This window comes from Takifugu flavidus, chromosome 16, assembly GCF_003711565.1.
Source record: "Takifugu flavidus isolate HTHZ2018 chromosome 16, ASM371156v2, whole genome shotgun sequence".
NCBI lineage: Eukaryota > Metazoa > Chordata > Actinopteri > Tetraodontiformes > Tetraodontidae > Takifugu > Takifugu flavidus.
Window position 1 is genome coordinate 2,522,050 of NC_079535.1, and position 21,727 is coordinate 2,543,776.

At 44.5% G+C, this 21,727-nt stretch overlaps 2 protein-coding genes across 5 annotated transcripts in view; one reads left to right on the forward strand and one right to left on the reverse strand.

The window, feature by feature from the left end:
- The window catches only part of alk (ALK receptor tyrosine kinase), a 264,817-nt gene extending 261,999 nt beyond the window's left edge, over positions 1 to 2,818 (forward strand). For both annotated transcript variants that reach the window (XM_057058765.1, XM_057058766.1), the window contains exon 29: positions 41 to 2,818. In XM_057058765.1, the coding sequence (XP_056914745.1) occupies positions 41 to 1,084 (1,044 nt within the window). In that variant the 3' untranslated portion in view covers positions 1,085 to 2,818. The remainder of the gene's footprint in view (positions 1 to 40) is intronic.
- Positions 2,819 to 5,493: 2,675 nt separating this feature from the next.
- Positions 5,494 to 21,517, reverse strand: LOC130539782 (CAP-Gly domain-containing linker protein 4-like). 3 transcript variants are annotated; one of them, XM_057058383.1, is made up of 15 exons: positions 21,396 to 21,517; positions 19,303 to 19,434; positions 18,661 to 18,800; positions 18,110 to 18,203; positions 17,878 to 18,039; positions 17,204 to 17,322; positions 15,002 to 15,250; positions 13,153 to 13,288; positions 12,921 to 13,037; positions 9,065 to 9,256; positions 8,828 to 8,962; positions 8,591 to 8,714; positions 7,703 to 7,770; positions 7,545 to 7,623; positions 5,494 to 7,446 (listed from the first exon to the last, which is right to left on the reverse strand). In XM_057058383.1, exons 2-15 carry the CDS (start codon positions 19,418 to 19,420, stop codon positions 7,110 to 7,112), a joined length of 2,070 nt encoding a protein of 689 aa, XP_056914363.1. In that variant the 5' UTR covers positions 19,421 to 19,434; positions 21,396 to 21,517; the 3' UTR covers positions 5,494 to 7,109. The 3 variants fall into 3 exon arrangements, with proteins under 3 accessions (XP_056914363.1, XP_056914362.1, XP_056914364.1); XM_057058382.1 differs by lacking the exon at positions 21,396 to 21,517 and adding an exon at positions 19,986 to 20,034; XM_057058384.1 differs by lacking the exons at positions 7,703 to 7,770; positions 21,396 to 21,517 and adding an exon at positions 19,986 to 20,034.
- Between the last annotated feature and the right edge of the window lie 210 nt (positions 21,518 to 21,727).

Below are 21,727 nucleotides of genomic sequence, written 5' to 3' on the forward strand. Positions count from 1 at the left end.
GATGTATGTATAAAACTATAATGGCTGAATTCCAATGTAGGACCCAGACGTGGTGACGATGCCCCTGCCTGTGCAGTATGGACCTATCCCTGAAGAGGAGGAGGCTGCAGCCATGCGGTCCGACGAGCCCTCTGCTCCGACCGTCCTGGTAAATGCCCAGGTGCCTGATGGGGAGGTGCAGCAAGCCGCCCCATCCTGTTCTCCGAAAGAGACCTGCAACGGGGGAGAGCACAGTGTTGTGGCGAGCACAGCATCAGAGGCCAAAGCACAAGTGGCGACCCAGCCGCAACCGTACCTCTACCAGCACCAGCAGTCTCACACGCAGACCTCCACCAGTACAGTCACCTCTGTCGCCAAGGGACCCCACGTCAGCAGCCAGCCCACTGAGGGGGGCCACATCAACCTGGCGTTCACCCAGGGCCACCCACCGGAGAAGGACGGCCACAACGGGAAGAGCACCACCCTCTGGAACCCCACGTACGGCTCCTGGTTCCTGCAGCAGAGAAAGCAGAAGCAGCAGAGGCAAGCAGGGGTTGGGGCAGCAGGGGGAAACGGTGGCAGGGTGCCTGGCGAAGGGCAGGAGCACATGGGTCGGACTGTGGCAGAGGTGGCGGGGGCACTGGGAATACAGCACCAGCACAAGCAGTTCCAGCATCAGCTGCAGCAGCAGCACCAACTCCAGCTGCTGCATCAGCAGCAGCAACAGGGACTCTGTCGACCCCTGTTGCCCCCACCACCGCCCCCTTCTGTCCAGTCACCTCTGCTTTTAGATTCGACCACGCTGCCCCCGGTCCCCCTCTACAGACTCAGACGATTCCCCTGTGGCAACATCGGCTACGGCTACCAAGAGGCAGGCGTTCCACTGGACACCAGCCACGGTAACCCCAACCCCCCTCCACCTCCCCCTCAAACCCAGCAGGGCGCCCCCTCCGCAGGCCACCCCAGAGGGCCGTCTATTGGCACCTCCTTGACCGTGAGTCGATCTGCGATACCAGAGGACAGCCGGCCCTTGCTGGTCACCATGGGAACAGTCCAGGACCCCAGACTACCAAGGATGGAGGGCCACAACGCCACAGTGCTTTAGTCAGACGCCTATATGGTTTGATCAGAACTGGTAAACACTGTGCCAGGACAAAGAGCGCTTTACAACCGACCCCACCCCAACACCCCCCGTGCCCCCAGAACCCTTGTTGCGTTTGGTTCCCTCCTTGGAGTTTGTAAAGGCCCCGTGGAAGAGTCCCTCCGCCTTTTTCTGTAAGAACTGTAAAGTGTATTAAACTCCAAGAAAAGACATATGAGAAAACTAAAAAGCTTTTGGGGATTTTAAAAGTGTATTTTCTTCCCATCAAGGGGTTGGGTGTGGGGGGGCTCCTGACAGAGAACGGTGAAAAACAAAATGAGTCCGGGCTTGAATGTGGGGGCACGCTCGCCGCTGCTGTCTAGGAATGGACTCAAAGCTGGATTCCGATCCGTATTTACCAGGTTTCAGTCCCAGTTTAGGCCGTAGAGGCCAGAAAAGGGTCTGTGGCCACTGGCGTTGGGGGGTTTTTGGGGGTGGTGGGAAGGAGGGGGGGTTAAAAAAAAAATCAAAAGCAGTTTGATCAATAACTGGTATCAGACTATTTTTCGAGATCATCGCAGAACTGGAAAGCGGATGACCAGAGACATTTATACAAAGACACAGACAAAGAAAAAAAAATAAAACGGGGAAAAAAATGTGTTTATTGATGTTTGCTTGCCTTGCCTGTTTATTTATTCATTTGCTTATTTATTATTTGGAAGTGGCTCTATAAATTATCCATAAACAGGCTTCTTCAAGTCCAAATCATTTTATTTTACATTAGCTGCTTTCCCTTGGACTTTTTTCTTGAACAGAAGGAACTGACTGGTGGGGGGGCATAAAATAATGCAGGCTGGGAGAGTAACGCTGGTTGTGTCCTCTGCTGCTGCCTTTACGGCTCAGATAAATGCAGCTTGACAAAAGCATTAGATAACATTTGAGAGCTCAGCCTTTTTAATTTTTCGGGGGATTTGTAATAAATCGCTGCCTCTGGCGTTGCAGGAATCACTGTTTTGTTCGCAGCTTCATCGCCCGAGTGTTATGAGATATTCGAGTTGAGGATTTGCTTTCCTCCTGGCTCTTTCAGTGACCTTTTATGAATTCATTTGTACATTTAAAAATAGATTTCACCTGTTTTTTTAGGGGGGAGGGGGGCAGAAAATCGAGGCATAGTGGATCACTACAACAATCAGAACCTCCAAATCCATCTCAAAGCTCCAGAATATGCATATTTGATCTCTTTCTTAGAACAAGTGTTCGAACAGTTTGAAAACAAGCTGCTTTTGCTGCGTTGTGACTGAAAGAGACCAGTTTTGAGTCACATTCACACGCCCGTGTCCGTGTTTCCGCTCTCCTCCTTTGAGAACAGATGTGCGCCGCATATCGGATCATGTTAATATTTAGGAGGGTGATTAAAATACGCTTTTGCTTGTCGGTGAAGCGATGATGAGCTGTCGTCTGTGTGTTCCGGCGCTCAGCGAGTGATTGGAACAAACGCCTTTCTGTGAGCCCAGTAAACAAGTGGGTGGACCTCCACCGCTGACCAGTATTTTTGCTTTGTATCCAGTACCTGTGTTAAACGCTGCATTCATTCTATGTTACAGATCATCTCCATTGTTTGATATGTGGCGGGGGGGGAGGGGAGAAACTGAACTCTACTTGTACATGTTGTAATTATTGTTCTATGGCTCTGGAAAAAGCTGTAAATTGCCCTTGAAAAGACCTTCACCAAAACTAATAAAGTTACTATATAATTGTGTCGTTGCGTTTTCTTTAGGTTTGGAGGCCATTTTGAACTGGTCGACTGAAATGGTCCGAACATCCTGGGACCTGGTCCTGCTCAAGGTTTCTCCCTGTTAAAGGGGCCTTTTATTCTTGCTGCTGTTGTTTGTGGGTTTCTGCGAGGCGCCTAGAAACATTTTGGATTGCGACAGACGCTGTATAAATGAAGAAGAATTGAATTGCTGTCACCTCACAGCAAGACGGTTCCAGGTACAAGTCCCCCGGGGGGAGGCGGGGGCTCTGTGGGGACTTTGCATGCTCTTCCAGATTTGATTTCATTAGAATTTGAATTATGAGTCACTTCTATCTCGAGCCCAAAATCACAAAATCCATTTTCCTCTGAGAGCTTTGCAATTTGCACAGAGGTGGTGTCTCGGCCTATCAGAGGGTGGTACCACACAAAGGCTGCTGGGATGGGCCCCCACACCCCCACCAGAGCCCTTCTGTCTATGTTCTCTCAAATAATTTATGGGAAATTTGATAAACAGTTGCAAGAGGGCTGATGCCTTTTTTATTTTTTTTAAATAATCCAAAAAATGGATTGAACGGATGCTTTAAAGCAGCGTTTTGTTGACATGCAGCGGGGGAAACGGATTGAACCTCCAGAGAAATGAGGAGGTGAAGAAAGCAGCCCAGGGAATCACGCGGAAATCACTCCAAATGAATATTGTGTGCGAGGAATCATCACAGCTGACTAGTGCGGTAGATTTGTAATAGAAAGGATTATGTACAGCGAGCTGGCCGTTATTGCACATAAGCTCTAAAAAGCTGAATGAGGCCCAGCAGGATTATCCCTGCATTGTTCACACACGGAGGTGGGGAGGCCAACGTTGCGGCCGGCGACTCTTGACTGACCGCAGCAAAGTGGCTTCATGTGGTGCAGCTGTTCATCATGCTCAAACAAACTGGAGTCCTGTTTGGGACTTCCTGCTGTTCCTGCTCTAGTCTTGTGGATTCCAGATATCCTTATATTCAGGATCTGAAGGTCAAGTGGCTCAGGGCTCCATCTGAAGATAAGCCTGGGCCCACAGACTTGTTTTCTATTAGCAATCCGGATTATACACTAACTCCTATATCTCCAATTGTAATGGACATGGATTTATTACTGACGTTGATGTTCTCTGTATACGTGGCCTCTACTGCAGGTCTGCCTGTCCCAGGGAGAGGCGCCCCTCATCTGTGGCTCTCCTTCAGGTTTTCTTAAGGTTTTCCTGGCCCGGGTCAAGGGTCTAAGGACAGAGGGGGTCACAACTGTGCTGACTTTAGAGCCCTCAGGGGCAAATGCTCTTTGGGATTTTGGGCTCTAAATAAATTTGGTTTGATTTTGGCTTTGCTGTCCAATCAGGCCTCAGATCTGCCCCCTATAGCCACTAGTGATAACATTATATAAATAATACACTCTCCCTGGATTTTAAAGTGATCTCCAGTAAATTTTGCAACTTTACTATCTGGCCGTTTTCAGTTCTTATCAGATTAGATTATTCAATTTTGCAGTCCAAAGATGAGCCCACAGCATTCATGCTATTATGAGAGCTCTTCCTCCTGAGTTTTCTGAATAAAACTGGATGGCTGTTTTAAAGAACAGAGCGGCTGGGATAGGACTGAGCAGTTATGATGAAAATTAAAAATAAACTTTCAATATCGCCATTTATTGGCTCACTTCGTTACCCTGCTACAGTAGAATATGTTGATTTACTTTTATTCACCAAACAAATTATCTAAATTGGAGTACAGTGTTAATGACAACACACAAACGTACCCTAAAATTCCTTAAGGAAAGAGTAATTTTCTGTTTTTAGGAGATTAAAAAGTTTGGTTATGGTGAAAAAATTCTGTTGTTAGGAAGGAAAAATGGGCACCTCATCGCCGTGCACTGACCTGCTGACCTCTGACCCCACTCAGCTCTTATACAGCTTGTTGTAATTAATGTACCTGCATTTGTCTTTTCTCCCCTCTACCTGTCCTCCCCACTTCTCCTCCCTCTCTACCCCGCCAGCCAAAAGGGAGTTTATTCCATCCAATGACTAAACAACAGGACTAGACTCCTCCCACTTCCCTTTTCCTCATTTCTGATTGGGGGAAAACATTTCCTCATGTTCTCCAAACTCTGATTTTCTTGCGTCTTTGTCGTCGTGAGACGTTTTTTTTTTTTTTTTTTCTGAAAATTGAATAGACTGAAATGAAATAATTTAAAATCAAATCCTTGATAAGATAAAGGCAGCCTTTCAATCAGGGTTGCATAAACAGTGCTGTATTTCCGTAGTTGGCCTTAACTTTTACTGAAGTGATCTGTCAGTACATCAGTTCACTTCAAATAAGTCCAGAAATATTAAATAAATATCATCCAGACGGCACTGGAAGTTCCAAAACTTACTTTCTCTTCATGAACTCAAGGTGCCGATCTGTGCTTTGCAGATCATCACATTGAATTTTAGCTGCTTCAAAATGAGAATGACAATATCTTAAACTAAAGAAACAGAATGAATCTGGACAGCAATAAGAGCTCTCCTAGGTGAAGTCGTGCTGTCACGCTTGATCGTTTCATCTATATTTCATTTTAAAGCCACTTTGGTAACATTGGGGAAACGTGTCCCCAGATCTAAAATGTCTGGACCATTAGTTTAGATGGACAGAAATAGCATTACAAATAATTTATGGAGACAATTCAACATCCATTTATTCCATGATTGTGGCACAAGAGAGTTCCAACCACACTCACACTTCAATTTGCAGCGTTTTTCCTGCTCCAGCTGCCATTTCACCTTCACTCCCCGGGCACAAATACCAATCGCATTTTCACCAACAGTCCACAAAAGGTAACTTCTTTAACAGAAGGAAGAAAAAGTCACAATGTCAAATTAAAGCGTTTTATATCCGTACAAACGCCGTTAGACCCGATTCCTCTTTCGAGACAAAAATAAAACAAAATCCACGAGAGATGCTCTGATAAAAATAGATTTTACCCACAGCAGCGCCGCAAATTTTCATTCGGCATCAGAAGAATGTGGAAATCAGTGGGAGCTCAGGCGCACCGAAATTGGGAAGATTTGAAATGTGGAGCATTAACGAGTGCCACGGAAATGATCAGAGATGGCCTTGATGCAAATGAGACGCTATTTTTAAAGACACACGGTGTTTATGAAGATGTTGCAACGCGGAGGGGAAAGGGTGCATCTTAAAAGCTCGCTCGCTTTTATGACCATATTCCAGAAAACGGAAAACAGAATCCTGCCTTTAATTACAGTTTTTTTTTTACTGTCAATACTGAAAGAAATGGATTTTCTTTTAAAACAGCAACACAATGCTTCAAAAACTGTTACCATGGTTTCTTCAGAATAAAGAAGAGATGGGCTTGGTGATGGTCGACGTAGCGTTTGATAAACCGAAAATCTAGTTTTCACAGCGTTTCTTTGACTCTCCATTCTGGGAAAATGCTTATTGCGGTGGACTCAGTGCTTCCTCACTGGCCAGTGAGCAGAATGGCGTTAAATGGCGTTAAATGGCGGATTTCAGCTGCAAGGAGCAAGAATCAGGCTTTATATGAAAATGGACATTCACTGACATCCTTATAGATCTCTATAAAAAGGGAATTACCTCTAATGCGTTTTGACAGAGCTGATCGCCTTCTTTAATGTAATTAATGATGAAGAACAACGACTGTTATTACTCGCTGTTATTTACCCATTTACTTTAATTAGGTCAGTGTTGAATCCTGAATCAAGCTCATTTTTTATCTGCAGGCCTGGGAATCACCCTGGAAAACCTGAATAACCAATAAACACATGTACACACACGTGCACACGTTTGTTTACATAAGCTACATTATGACCTGAATTATATTATTAAGAAAATCTTAATTTGATGCGATTCGCTTTGGGCATAGAAAGAAAATTCCTTGCGTGCGCATCTGTTCTCGATGATCTCATCCGATCAATCGGACTGTTTTTTAGTGCAATCAAATTAAAAGTAGTGCAGTGTTTTATGTCCTTTTGAGACAGTTCTCTCTCTATCCTGCCAAGACAAATTGCAGGAATAATTTAATACTGGCTTCATAAAGTGCTTTATTTCCCTTATATTTTAAAGAATGAACCCAGGTAGCCTAAATTTAAACATTTAAGTGGCATTTTTTTTCTTTTTTTTACCTTTTTTTTGCAAGTCAGACCCCCCCTCTGGAAGAGCACAAAGAACTAAATATAGAAGGAAGTGTACATTTAAACAAAAAAAAACCCAAAACAGGAAGTCGACCCTAATCGGGTTCCTCTGGTCTTCAGTGACCATCATTCAGCAGTCGGGCACCGTTGATCCCTCGGTAGGTAACGCGGCTGGGCCGAACCATCACGCCGTGGCCGGGTCGGCAGCTGAAATAACGACGTCCTCCCACGGAGCCGTCGTTTTTCCCTTTTGGGCTCTGGAGCTCCAAACCCAGCCAAAGGCCTGGCGCAAAGTCCGCCGTACCGAGGTAACGCAGGAACGCCATCTCGTTGGCGCTGGTGAGCAGGACCTGCATGCCCACGTGGAGACGGACCTGACTGTCGGACACGGGCGCGGACCCGGCTGTGTTGCCGAGGGTGCTCCAGCGCTGGCTTTGAAGGCTGGAATGACTCCTTTTATTTGGAAAAAAATAAAATAAAACATTGTAAGAATCCGTGTGAGCCCCAAAGTCCACAATCAAACACCAGCAAAGAATGAGACGGAAGCACACCTCGTCGCCGGGCGACTTCTGCTGGTGCGTTTCTGAGAGGCGATGGCCGACGACGTGCTGGAGCTGCGACGGATTGTACCTGCGCGCGAATGACAGGCGTCAAGTTTGCCCTGGCAGAGACAGTCTGAACTAATCGGAACGGGGACGGAAAATCTCACCGCCGAGCGGCTGAGGGCTGAGACGGGACGAAGAAAGGTCCGACAGGCAATCCACCGATCCGTGGATTCTGCCAGGAAAGAGTCAGGTGGCGGGTTACAGCTCGGCGGCCGTGTTTCTGACCGTTTCTACACAAGAAACCTGTCTACGCGCATTCAACGTGCTCTCAAGCCTCTATCCCACGTGGCCAATTTGATAATCCGTCCTGTTTCCTGCCTGTGGCGCATTTTAAGAGTTCAGGGGGGATTTTGAATATTCCCTATCTTTGACAACAAGAAAACAGAAGCACTACTCCAACCACTGAAGTCTCTCCATTATCATAACTTTCAAGTTCAGACAGCCCAACGTGCAGGTGCGCAAAATGTGAAGAATCGTAGAAGGGAAAAACAAAAATAGAAGCCGCTGATTCTATTTTAAAGGGTTCTAATGGCTGCGGATGGAAATAGAGGAGAAACAAAGAGGAATGAGAAAAGTGCTCATCATTCATGATAAATAAGTCAACGAATGCATCATTTCCAAGAGCACAAAGCCTGATACGTGGAAAAAAAACCCTGCTTTTAGAGCTAACGAGATAAAGGAAGGGTAACACAGCAACAAAATAATATGAATAGATGGAAAAGGAAAACTACAAAAGCACAAATTTCAAGCATCAGGCGAAAACATTGGTGATTTTGTACAAAGTCCACTGGGATTCTATTAATTTAGCAGCGCCATTGTATCAAGCAAATACAAGCGGAGGTTTTTAAACTCTATGAATATTAGATATGTCATGTAAAAATGTCGGTCGCCAGGATACGGAAGAGGAATGGCTGGTAGCTGTCAGAAGACGTTACGATGAGATGCTGAGCTCTGACAGCTGACAAAAACAAAAGACTCGTCCTCGGTCTCACCTTTGGACGCGTGATGGAGGAGCAAAAACACCGTGTTTGGGTGGGCAGCTGAAGTACCGTACTCCACCCACCGATCCATCGTTCTTTCCACTGGGCTTGTCCAGTTTGATGCCCAACCAGAGGCCTGCCTCACAAAAAAACACAGCGGTTTGGTTTAAAAGAAAAGGCTCGCTCAATAATGTATTGAATAAACTCCTGAATTTTCCCTGAATTCCTGAAAGCATTGTTGCTGCCGACCTGGAGCAAAGTTGGTTTTCCCACAGAACTTGACGACGCCGGTCCTCTGACCGGCCACCAGCACCCTCTCCCCGGGGCGCACCTCAGGGCCCCCGCACGTGGAGCTGCTCGCCGATGGAGTTCGACTGCGGTTATCTGGGGAGGGGCCAGCGTTTGACAGGTACGAGCTTCGCTTTAAACTGAGCGGGATTCAGAAGGGAAGTGTCGGGATGGAAACAAGAAAGACTAAAGTCGGACCTGCAGGAACCAGTGAGGCTCCGTCGGCTGAAGAGGAGAAGGCCGGCGGCGCCGTTGTTCTTGGATTCAGCAGGACGCGGTGCCTTCGAGGTCTGGGAGGCAGACGCTGCCTTGGCAGAGGATGAGGCTGAGCGCTCGGTCCGTGCCGAGAGTCCAGCGAAGAGGACGATGAGGACAGCGACTGGGAGACACCTATAAGGAAGGGGAACAGGAAATGGGGACTTATGAAATATTACCATCTTCCTGTGAGCAGCTACTTAACTCAAATCTACAATATGCATGAAGGCGCATCTGTGTTGTGAGGATGAGTTGCAAATTCTCCTTTTAAAACACACACACACACACACACACACACACACACACACACCCTTGTACCTCTCGTGTTGTGAGGACTTTCATTGTGAATTTCTGAGATAAATAAATCCCTACAGTCACATCACAACTAACCTGAACCCAATTCTAACCTCAACCTCTGAAGTTGTGAGGACCATTTTAATGTCCTCACTTTGAGTATTTTGGTTCTCAATATATAGAAAATTTGAGCACGCGCACACACACACACACACACACTCGTCTCTAGTCATCCTGTTCCTGTAATGTGACAGTAACAAATCCATCAAATCTTTCCAAATACAAACGAATCATCCATTTTTACTGTTTTAAGAAGCATCAAAGCTGCAGCAGTAGTTTTACCAGTGTGTTCCTTTCCATATCATTCATGATTTAGAATAGATTATATTTTAGGATTATTTCAATATTCAGTCATTTGTAAATCAGACTCATATTCAAAAACGGATTTTTTATCATCCCCTATCATTAAGCAGCAGTGGGATATTAATGCCACACACTGATGGGTGTGTTTTTATTTAAACATCTTATACAGATCAGCACCACATGTTTCTAAAACCCCCTTAAAGCCTGTGTAAAGTTTACTACATCACAACTCTAAGATGCGCTGATTATCTTAGATCATTAATAAACAAGAGTTAAAAGACAAAAGCTGAAGATAAATCATCATAATAAATGCTGTAAAGCAAGTTTAACACGCCACGGGCTGATTTATAGCGTGCTTAAGACGTCCTCTTACACCTTTCAACGGCGTCGTCTCGTGAATGAATGGAACAAGAATAAAACGTCTTCATCAAGGACTCAAAGAGAAACCACCAGTGTGAAATGTTAAAACAAATCCTTATCCTTGTCCCTATTCATCTAAAATAATACAAACCTCCTTTAATCCTTCATCGGAGGCCTGGAGATGTGCTTTTCACGTGCTTGGATTCACGTATCTCCTCTTGATTAGTGCGAAACTCATCCTACTTTAACTCAATGCTGCTCAATTCCTTCTTTAATCTGCCACACTGGGATCACCTCAGCGCCTCAATCATTGTCCATGCACATGTAAAGTTGACTTTTGTAGGTTAGACTACGCCCCCATTCCGCCATTAGTCACTGGACAGTCAATTCTGTGTCTCCGGGACACTAAATCTATTACAGCCGTCCAACAGAAACATTAAGGTGACAAAGTATTTCTTATTGCCGCTCGCTGTTTGTGGAAGCGTCGACCTTAAGACATCAGTCGATGCCCTTATTAATGTTTTAAATGCCGTTTTTCTGATCATTGGTCTTTCTGGACACCAATGCGGCCGTATTTATTGTGTTTTACCTTTTGAACTACAGTAACGTGGCTACAAATCACCTCGCCATTCCAAACATTTCGGTCTCTTGACCTTTAGCTTGCCGAGTTGTCCCGGCTTCATCTTTCTCCGGCACATATTGACACTTGCTCCAAGTGACAGGCTGAGGCTTTTCAAAACCAAGCGCTGGTGCTTTGTGAGCACTGACTGTGATTGCATTGCCCTTTGAGGCCTGGCTATGTTGACATCATCTAATAGGGGCCAGTCTGAGAGCCTTCCGAATGCCCCCACCCAATATTTATTGAGATGAAACAGAGCTGGGATGACACACTGAATCTATAGGTACACCTTGTAATTACAATCAGCTGAACCCTCACACGAGCCGCTTATAACAACAACGCCGACCAGCGATAGGTAAGAATTCCCTATAAACCCCGGATTACACCTAACAAGTGGTGCTAGCTTATACAAAACAGCAACGCAGTAACCTTGAGGAGGGGGGAGGAAGAGTGCTTCTCATGTCTCTGATTCAAAGTGGCATTAAAAACAATAGGACAACAAACTGACAAAAATGTGCCTGTTGCCTGTAGTGAGGGCGTTTGGTGATGTAATGATATAGTGCAGGCCTGGCCAACCCGCGGCTCTTTGCCTGGTTTCATGCGGCTCTAACGTTCATATCGAAGTTTGGGTTTGTGTTTTTTTAATGTGCGCGTTCGCTTCGCACGAGTTCAATACGGTACGTTCGCCAAAAGCGCATGCGCCTTAGATGAAAATAGCGCGACGTTTCTCCGTAGGGACAAGATCTTTTGAGTAAACCATCAGTGTCAAGTTCGCCTTCAAAATGGCAGGGGGAAAAACATGCACAGCCAAACGAGAAAACCTGCACGGAAGCTTCGTGACTCGCTTCCGCGATCTACAACTGAAAAGGGCACCGATTGCATTCCTCGCTGCCCCTTTTAATGTGGAGACGCACTGTTGGAAAGCCCCGCTAGCAACAGGTGAGGCTGCAGCTGAGTTGGAGATGATCAATCTTTGTGAGGAGCACCAACTGAAACCTGCTTTAAGGGAAGGGGCCATTGAGTTCTGGAAAAGTGTGAAAGAATTGCTTCGCGTGGCAGCAACTGAATACAAGCCAGATTTGAAGAGGATTGTTCAAAGCAAGGAATGCCAGAAGTCCCACTAAGCAACATGCATAGTAAGAGAAAAAAAGGTATTTTAATTATTATATTTTTGTTTGTGGACTGTGACTGGCCCGTAGTCTTTAGAAGTCAAATTCTGTCATTATCATGTTGGTGTGTGACATTTACAATAAATCTGGCGAAGCAGAGGTCTGTGTGTGAGGAAGGGATGAGGTGATGTTCACGTGTGCCCATGTGAATGATGTGGCTCTTTGCGGTAACACAGTAAAAATTGTGGCTCTTGGGCTCTGACTGGTTGGCCACCCCTGATATAGTACATGCATATTTGCATCATTCCACCTCAGTCATCTGATGGTGAACCTGTCAAAAAAAGAAACAACACTTAAGGCCTCTGCGGTGATGGTCTACAGAGACGTTCCTGGCCCACCCTGCATAAATTGACCATATTTTCTAATAGAAGGACAGCTACTGATGCAGGGGGTGAATAAACCCTGAATAAAAATCACATTAAAGCTAGAAAACAGGCTCGATTCTTTTGGGGGGCAGCTTGACTATACACAAACAAGCAATCTGCACCGTTGATCCTCCCTCAGTGGGCTTGGAGAGACGTGAGAGATTGAGTTACAGTATAAATGGCTGGCAAGGCCACTTAAGGTTATAAATTGGGTCCCTGGTTGTATAGAGGTGTTGAAATACACACCCTCATATGCATTTTACGTAACACACTCCCATCCCCCTTGTGATGAATGGCTTGTGGGATATTCGCCGGTCTAGGCTCTACTTATTAAACCCTGCCTAATTGGACTATCAATTACAATTTTCCACGGGTCACTTTAAGGTTCGCCACTCCATTTACGTCCAGATCAATTGACCTTCCAAACCTCTGGTTATTTGACCAATATAATACATCTGTAACCCTCATGGACCTGACATGACACCTTTTCCTCACTATTGTGAGGCAACAGGACAATGGAATTAGACATTAGTCCGTTAGGATATGGGATATGGGCCGACCTGACCAGCTGTGTGACCTTCAGCAGTGTTTCATGTCGCTAATGTTCCCCCCCTGAATTTTTCCTTTACCCGTTTTGAACTTCGCGGGGACGCGCCGTGGGGGGCGAACTGGCGTGGCCGTCCTTGTGCCGCAGCTTTTATTTCGGTCTGCTGCTTTGCTAATCTTGGAGAGAGGAGCAAAGATACCTGAAAAAAACAAAATCAAACATGAAATAGTACAAGTGTATGGTGAAGCTAAACCCCAAACACATGAGGACTTTAAGTTAGTTGGTTCACATTAAGAAGCGGCTGTTTGACCGACCATATTTCATCCTGCAGGTGAAATACTGAACGCCGGCGACGGAGCCGTCATTCTTCCCCTCTGGTTTATCCAGCTCCACTCCAGCCCAGAGGCCTGCAGAGAACTCAGTACTGCCACAGAACCGCAGGGTCCCAACCTGCGTGCGTAAAACATGGCAGAAGCAAAGATAACGAGCCACGTCAAATCAGACCGCTTAACAAGCGCTTTGTTTCACACGTGACCGATGGAGCCCTTTGGAGAGAGTTTTGTTTACCAAATCAAAGGAAAAATAAATCCAATCTGCACTATGCAGCTCAGAGAGACATCTGTTTGTTAAATCGTGGTCTACAAAATGAAAAATTGAAATTATTATCTCAGTGTGCCAGAAAACAAAGGATTAAGGCAACTGAACGCGACACTTCTGTTGACATTTTTGTACTTGACTAGCAAATAAAATAAGAAACACCTCCATTTCTGTTTACTCTCTTCAGAACTACACAAACTCAACTCATTTTGTACATTAGTAGACAAATGTAGCTACGAGAGAATGTTACACTTGCACTCTGTCTGTTTTTAATTGATTTATTGACCTGATCTTCCCTGACTAATTGCACAGGTGGTAAATATGACAAAACAATCACCAGTGGAAACCTGAAAAATCCCGTCGATCCCACAAAGCTGCTGTTTGCTAGGAGTTACAGTACTGCCGAGGAGTAAACACACACAAGCATTTGAAGCTTTCAGAGTGGATAGCTGCGAGCGAGGAGATAAGGACGCCTAAACGCAACATCTAAACCGGTGTTTGTTGACCAGCTAAACTGTCTGCCAGTGACACAAAAGTGGAGAGTCTTTTCCAAAATATTTACTGCATCCAGTACAACGGTGTGGGACTGGTACAAAGGAAAAGCTCCCCTAAACTAAAATAATTATGGAAATAGAGGCTAGCTCAATGGAAAGAATGCCTGAGTAGCATAGCAAACCATAACGTCCCTAGGGCAAGCAAATGGCAGGAGCCAGTTCTGGGCATTATAGTTGTATATACTAACTAACTATAACATACTAACTACTATAGTTGTATAGTAGTTAACGGTGTCAAAGCGTCAGGTGTTACCTTGATAACAACTATCTGCACTAAAATACTTCTTTATGTGTTGGCAATTCAGTCAAAAATTGATTTAAAAAGCTTGTCTCAGTCTTAGTGGGTGTGTGGAGCACTGAGTCTAATAAAACCCAACATTTATGTATGTAAATAATTCAAATGATCAGACATAATGGCCGAGGCTGCATGAAGGCCAATCGATGTTGCCTAGCAACTGGTTTTGCTTCATAGAGGTGTGAATTGACAGCGGATAAATTAATCAAAACATCCATGTTGTGACACTGAATACCCGGACTGCATTAAGTTGATGTGGGCATTAAGGTGCAAAAAAGGCTAAAGCGATCACTGTCCTGGGAAGCCAGCCTGCACAAATCACCCTCCGACGCTCCACTTCACTCCTCCGCCATTTGCAACACGCATAACCTTAAACCCACGGACAAATGGATCAGCGTGGTCATTCAGCGACGCTTGGTTTGACACAAACCTAAACTACATAATAATGCAGACGCTCATCCGCTCTTTTACAGTCTGAGTTACCATGTTTATTACCATTAACTCTTGTTAACGCCTTGCTGGCATGATGAAGCCATAAATTTGGAATATTAGTGGCACTCTGAGGCCAAGGATGATTCAAATACAGTTGGTGTTTAAAGACTTGCTTCTTGGAACTCGTTCAGAGCGAGCGTGTTAGGCTGAGACACTGAGAGCGATTAGCTTAAATAACCTGCCCGTCTATAACCTCTTGACTCGCGGCGGTGACTTATGACACACCTTCTGTCCTGCAATCACAACGCTGTCGCCTATTCGGACCCCCATGCTGGCGAGCTGAACCTTAGCTTTCTCTGAGAGAGCGGGAGGAGACTGAGCTTGCGGCGCGAAGGGCAGAGGTGAGCTGAGTCTGGGCAAAGCCCGTCTCAGTAAAGTCCGGAGCTCGTTGGCCACAGCGGCGCCATCTGCCATCTCCAAGGGCATATCCAGTGGATCTGGAACCACGTCTGCTGGGCAATGGCCTTTCTCATTCTGCAGGACCAGGGAGAGCAGAGTTAGTCAACACTGGAGATATCTGCACCAAGAAACAGTTGAATTTGACAGTTTTAAGGAATGTTAAGCAAGAGCCTGTGCAGCGTAGCGACAACAGTGAGTGGCATTAAAATGTCTCGCAATAAGGCAAAGAACCGGTCGTTCACCAAGGGATCCAATCAATATTTTAAAGCTGAGCAGAGAAGGCTTTTAATTTCATAAAGAACAGTTTTAGTTTGTTTTTTTCATCCAGGAAAAAAGAAGCTTCTACTAGTTACGATAGCGACCTCAAGTAAGAAGATTAGCTTCTTAGCAGAGAGTTAAATGGTCTATTATGTGTTCAATCTTTTGTTGGGATTAGAGATTGGCTATGAGTATTTCATCATTAAATAAATGTATAAACTGGGCTCAGCAGTAACGCTCGGCCATATCGTGGCAGAACAGACAGACATAAAAACAAAAGCTGTTTTTTAAGCTTCACTTTGTGGATATCAAACAAACCTTGTATTCTTTTGTGAAGATTGTTCAAATCTACGGTTTGTAAATAACGCATGCCAACTTATTTTTATTTCATCCCTGGCTTTTTTTATTTTACCTGAGTTTTAATTTCAAGATTTGAATGGATAAGCGGCGGAAGATGATGATGATGATGATAATAATGATGAGGATGAAGATTTGAATGACATCTAAGCAGCTCCATTCAAGCCAGTCCAATCTATAAGCACTTCAGGGGGTCCATAGTTTATATAAAGGCTATGAATATAAAGGCTACTGTATATGTGAGCATAAAGGACCCCTTACCGTAATTAAGGAGTCTCTGGGAGCTCTTTTTTATTAAAAACAGTCCTAAAATCCACTTTCACGGGCTTGTTTTGAAGTAATGTCATCTTCACATTATCACATTCATGATTTATTGATTTCTTACATGAGTTTACATGCAGTTTGTTGAAAAATCTCTTCCTGCAGACTGACTTATATATGGTCACAATGTCTTTGACCTTTCACCATTTTAATTGATTTAGCAGGTTGATACTAAGCAGCTCAATTGAAAAGCATCCTGTGACTCAAATAAAAAAAGGCTACAGACCTGCACGAGTTTGTTCTTAGAGGAAGAAAAATAGAAAGTGTACAAAATCCTGAAAATGAGTTACTAATACATATAACGAGAGTCAAATGAGAGCAGCCAAACGGCTAAGCATTCACAAACAAAGCAGCCATGAAATATTGTTCAACTCTGAGCCAAGGAATGAATCAGCTCTTGTGGTGCTTTAGTGACCTCCAGTGGAGCTCCACACCTGGTGCACGCCAGAAAGACCCAACATACATCAAAACCTGATGATGGCTGAACACTTTGACATTCTACAGAACCTATAAATTACAAAGCAGCAGAAGGTCCAGATGGCAGATCACCGCGATTTCCCATGGGCTCTCCATCCTTCAGTTTATGATGCTGCCTGCTTGACTTCCTCATCCGTGACGTTATCTGGACGCCAGTGGTTTTCAAATGATCTATTTTCAAGGCTCTCCAAACAGATTTATGAAATCTAAACTGAATAAAATGTATAAAACTCCTTTTCAGCTATTCTGTACCAGCTCCACTGGCTGACTAAGACTAACTAAAATGCATGAATGCAGGGAAAATTTGATATTGCTTCAACATTTATTCTGCCAAGATCTTTTAAATGAATACATTTCTATGATGCGCTATGGTTTGTAAAGATCACAATGCCAAAGATTGACAATTCAAACTTAATGCAGCAGTGCGGCTAAAAGTGCTGCAGGAGAGGAGATAGCAGGTAATAACTGATCTTGTAAAAAAGGGATGAAGACGTCCATATGATTAAAAAAAGTCTCTATCTTAGACTTAATGAAATGTGTGTTATGGAATGGGTTCAATACAATCCAGTGTTTCCAAGCTTGTGGGTCCTTGTGTATGAGGATAACGTAACTCACTCTGAAAGCAGGGTTTGCTCCCAGCTCCAGGAGGCATTTGACAGCTGACAGACACAAGTTGGATGCAGCGATGTGCAGCGCCGTTCCGAAATCAAAGTCACTGCAAGTGGCATCTACCTCTGTAAAGGGAGATCGAGTATATCTGTGATATGTTCTCATCTGGGTTCGAACATTTACCTTAAAAAAGAGGAAATAGATTCAAACCAAACATGAGAATGAGGAAGAAAAGATTTAGGTGCGGTCTGAGTAGTTCAGAACCTGCTGATCTACTGGGATTTTCACCCTCAACCATCTCCAGATTTACAGAGAATGGTCCCAAAATCAGTTGTGTGGAGGAAAAGGGATGAGAGGAGACTGGGCAGACTGGTTCATGATAGAAAGGTAACAGCCACTCAAACAACCCCTGGTTCCAACCAAGGAGTGAAGAGCAGCATCTCTGAAGGAACAACATGCTGAAGCAGATGGGCTACAGCAGCAGAAGACCACAGCTGGTTCCCCTCCTGTCAGCCAAGAACAGGACAGCATAATTCAGGGTGGGGGGGAGTTTCTTGGCTATTTTGGGCCCCTCGGTACCAATTCATTATCTGAAACAATTTATATGCTGTTGCCTAAACATGAAGATTGGACTCTCCTCCTCCACAAATCCACGATCCTGAATGAAGGCATCTTCTCACCTCCAGGCTGGGAGGCCTGCAAGACCACCTGGATGAGCTGCGGTACATCAAAGTACGCGGCGTAGTGCAGAGCCCTCATGTTAGTCCAACGGGACCGAAGGTTGGGATCAGCTCCGAGGGCGAGGAGCTGGCGGGCAAAGTCAACCGCCGCATCCACGTCACCTAAGCAAAAAAAAAGAGCTTTCTAGTCCAGTTCCAAGTGTTAAGGCAACATTTATCTGAGAAGACTCACCAATGCCCTGTGCTCCGGCCTTGCAACAATAGTGCAGGAGGCTCATATCAGTCAGACCGTCTCGGTCGTTCACACCGCAGCCTCTCTTCAGGATCTGTGCAAGGATTCATCCAAAAGAAGCCATTTGGTGAGGATCCTTCGGACGGATTTGAAATGTCTCAATTGGACACCCGAGTGTCTGGCCCACATACTGGATCCCTGCTGACTCGCCCACACATCGCTCCGAGTACAAAGATCCCCAAAAGACGCGACCGCTTGTATTACATGACCGGCAACGTGGTGTTTAAAAGAACTAAGAGCGATAACTGCATGCTTTACATTTACTGTCCCACTATTACAATCAGATTTACAGAGAAACAGCGTGAACTCTTCCACTGTTATTTAATTAGATGATTAAATGCGAGGAGTCATGTTGAATAAACATCAAATGTAACTGTACTAAAGCTTGAAAAGCGAGCCCTGTTTATGTACAGCGCGTGGACTTGAACGCATCAGGCAAAGAGCATTTATAAGGTTAAATATGGTTCGATTAAGCGTATTAGTAGCAGCACCTCATGGCCGATGACGCAGATATTCCTCTGAACCTGGGGCACCCACTGCCTCAGCACAGCAAATAGCTCCGGGATGGTGGTCCTGGGATCCAGAAGAACCTCTCTGCATTGCGGATCGCTGGGGTCAAAAAAGGAGAACTCTAAAAGTTGGGAGAAAGAGAAAAAAAAAAGGGCTAGATTGAGTTCAACTATAAAGCAATTTACTTTAAAAGGTGAACTTAAAGCTCTGCGGAAGCTTCTTGCCGATGAATCTCGACGAGGTCATGAAACACTGCCGCACAGACGTAGATTTATTTTCCGCTACTGGCAGTTCAATTGATTCATTCAAATTACCGAGCCTGGGAAATGTCCCCGCTTTCTTAGCAGAGGGGAATGCAATCAGCTGCAATAGTGGAGAGGAGGCCCGGGATCAAATGAAGGCTGAAGAACATACTGCTGCTCCAAACTTAATTTAAGCTTATTCTGACATGACAAGTATTAACTTGATGCATAATCCTCTGTGAAGTCTGGATATATAATCATCTGATTAATAATCAGTTTCTGGCAGCAGTAAGATGGCTGTGTACGGATATATGTCTTTATTATGTCCATTTCCACTTAGTACTAATGACATATATATCGTATGGATGTGGGGACCCTCACCACAGTCACTGGGCATCGGGGCTGAAGCCACTTGGTGGATAACTGGCCGCTGATGGGAAGAGCTCCAACCCAGCACAGAATCTCCCTTGACGTCCTCTGAAACATCCTCCTTTGTCATTTCCCCCTCTGGGCCTGTGGCAGAGACAATATTAGATGTCCTTATCCGAGGACGTAAGTAGGTCTAAGCTCATCACAGCAGTGCCATTTCCAGTTTTTGGAGCAGGCTGACACAGTGATTGAGCAACGATCATTTCAATTTCATCAAAAGGGTGCTGCGACAACGCACCTCAAGAACATCCAATATCACCTTTACAATAGGAAAAGAGTGATGAGGCAGTTTAATGCTGATTTTCTTGCAAATTGAGGAATCAAGAGCGCCAAAATACCAAATATTAGAAGCGCTGTGTCAATGTCAAGACGTTTCCATTGCATATAATATTTTTAAAAATGTACGAGCGGCAGAAACAAACGGCATCAGTTTACAATGTTTGGGTTTTTATTTGACTCCAGTAACAGTTTAGTAGAAAAAACAGGGAAAAGTTGGTGAACACACACCGCACTACAAGCCTAAAATGCTGACTGGAAAAACCAAGGCTGGGGAGGGACATTAAGGTGGTCTACAACGCCAACACACGTGGACCTGATCCTAAAAAAGCCACACCGAGCTCAGCATGGGCACTCACTGCCATCGTCTTGACGCTCCTTCTTGATCTCCATCACAAGTCTAGCAAAGCTAAAGTGGAGAGACACAAACTGGTTGAATTAGAGGCTCTAGCATGTTGTTACCCACAATATTATGGGCAAACACGACAGTTGTTCCCTCCATCCCTCCATCCATCCTGCATGCCTTCACCTTGTTGTTCACTCGCCTCCTCAGCTCAGCGACCATCGAGCCAAAGGGCCGTTTGGTTCTCCCTGGCTGCACCATTCTCATCTTTAACTGCCACCTCATGGGTGGGAGTGTGAGTACATGATCAACACAATGCTTGACTAATTGTGATTAGAACACCCGTCCTGCACCGTAACATCCAAAACAAAATGAAATATCCAACCTCAACGTTTGAGCTGAAGTGCTGCAATAAAATGAAGAATCACTTCTTGAATTTGCTTTTGTTTAAGACTTTTCTTACGTGATGACTGGATGCGTGTGCAACAATAACACTGACACACGATGCCATCCACGTCTAGTCCTCATGAATAATGAGCAAAACAGCAACAAGCTTGCACCCCTTAATAAGTTGACAACCACTATAATGGGAGCAATCCTTCCGTTTTTCTGCTATCATTCAATTAAGGTTTTTGTACAAGTCCTACAATCAAACAATCAAGAGCAGAAAGGGGTTAGTGTTCAACGTCACCTTCTCAAAGCAAAATAATCATAAATAAAGTCACATTTATGGCCACGGGGTTTAAAAGAGCGCCTTGTTTAAGTTGCTTTTACACATAATTAATACATATGAATGCTTCCACACACAATAGTGTAAGAGAATCACCCCACCGGCTTCACCCTGAGGTCTGATAACACTGAATAATTAAAAGCACCTCTCCTATGACAGAGGACTGGAAGCATAGATGCAGAACATTAGAGAGGTGATAAACATATATGGGATCCTGACGGCAACAGTAAATGAAGGGTTCATTTGAAACATGACCAGGGAAGTCAACTACTCCTGAAAACTTCTCTCCTTGCACAGGTGCGTACCTCAGACGATGGAACCGCATCGAAGTCGGACTTTTCGACAGTCCGATTCACATTTTGGACAAATGTTTGAATTCATTTGACAGAGGATTAGCCGGCTTTAGCGCTAGCATCTGGCTTAAGCTCTGGAATAACGCCACCTTCTGCGTGTTATTGTATTATTTTCTATACATGTCACATAACTATGACAGCCTTTTACACAATTGTAAGCATCCTTTTAATGTGTGGACGTGGATAAACTTGTTACAGTTTCCTCATCTTCACTCAGGTTAGCTCGTCTGAAGCAATGTTATCCCAGACTAACCTATACCTGCTTAGAAATAATGAGTACCGCTTAAAATACAACTACCTGTACTTTCTGCACAACTGTAAAATGAATAACAATGTGCAATACCTTGATCTTGCTCGTTGTTTTGATTCAATCATGGAGGAATTATTAGAAAGCGAGCAGAGGATTTAATTTTCGTCCATTCTGACTGCGACTGACGTCAATCTGGTTTCAGAATAAAAGCATCGCCGATATTTCCGGCTTTCAAAATAAAGTTAGCAGCGAAGGACCAAAATACCTCAAACCCAAAGTCACCAAAAGTGTAAGTACTATTTTCCACAGAAAAAAATGCTATCGTTTAAAAATAGCAAACAAAAAAAAAAATCAATAATTGCAAAAATAACAATAAAATGAAATGTACTTTTCTTGCTTGTGAAAGAGGAAATGCCATTTATGTA

Excerpts from the sequence above, each read along its gene's own strand:
- LOC130539782 (XM_057058382.1), bottom strand. The coding sequence starts at position 20,019 with ATGGAGATCAAGAAGGAGCGTCAAGACGATGGCA. Across the intron at positions 17,323-17,877 it reads GCAGGCCTCCCAGCCTGGAG|AGGTAGATGCCACTTGCAGT; the intron begins GTGAGAAGATGC and ends CTCCCTTTACAG. Across the intron at positions 7,447-7,544 it reads AGAAGTCGCCCGGCGACGAG|GAGTCATTCCAGCCTTCAAA; the intron begins GTGTGCTTCCGT and ends TCCAAATAAAAG.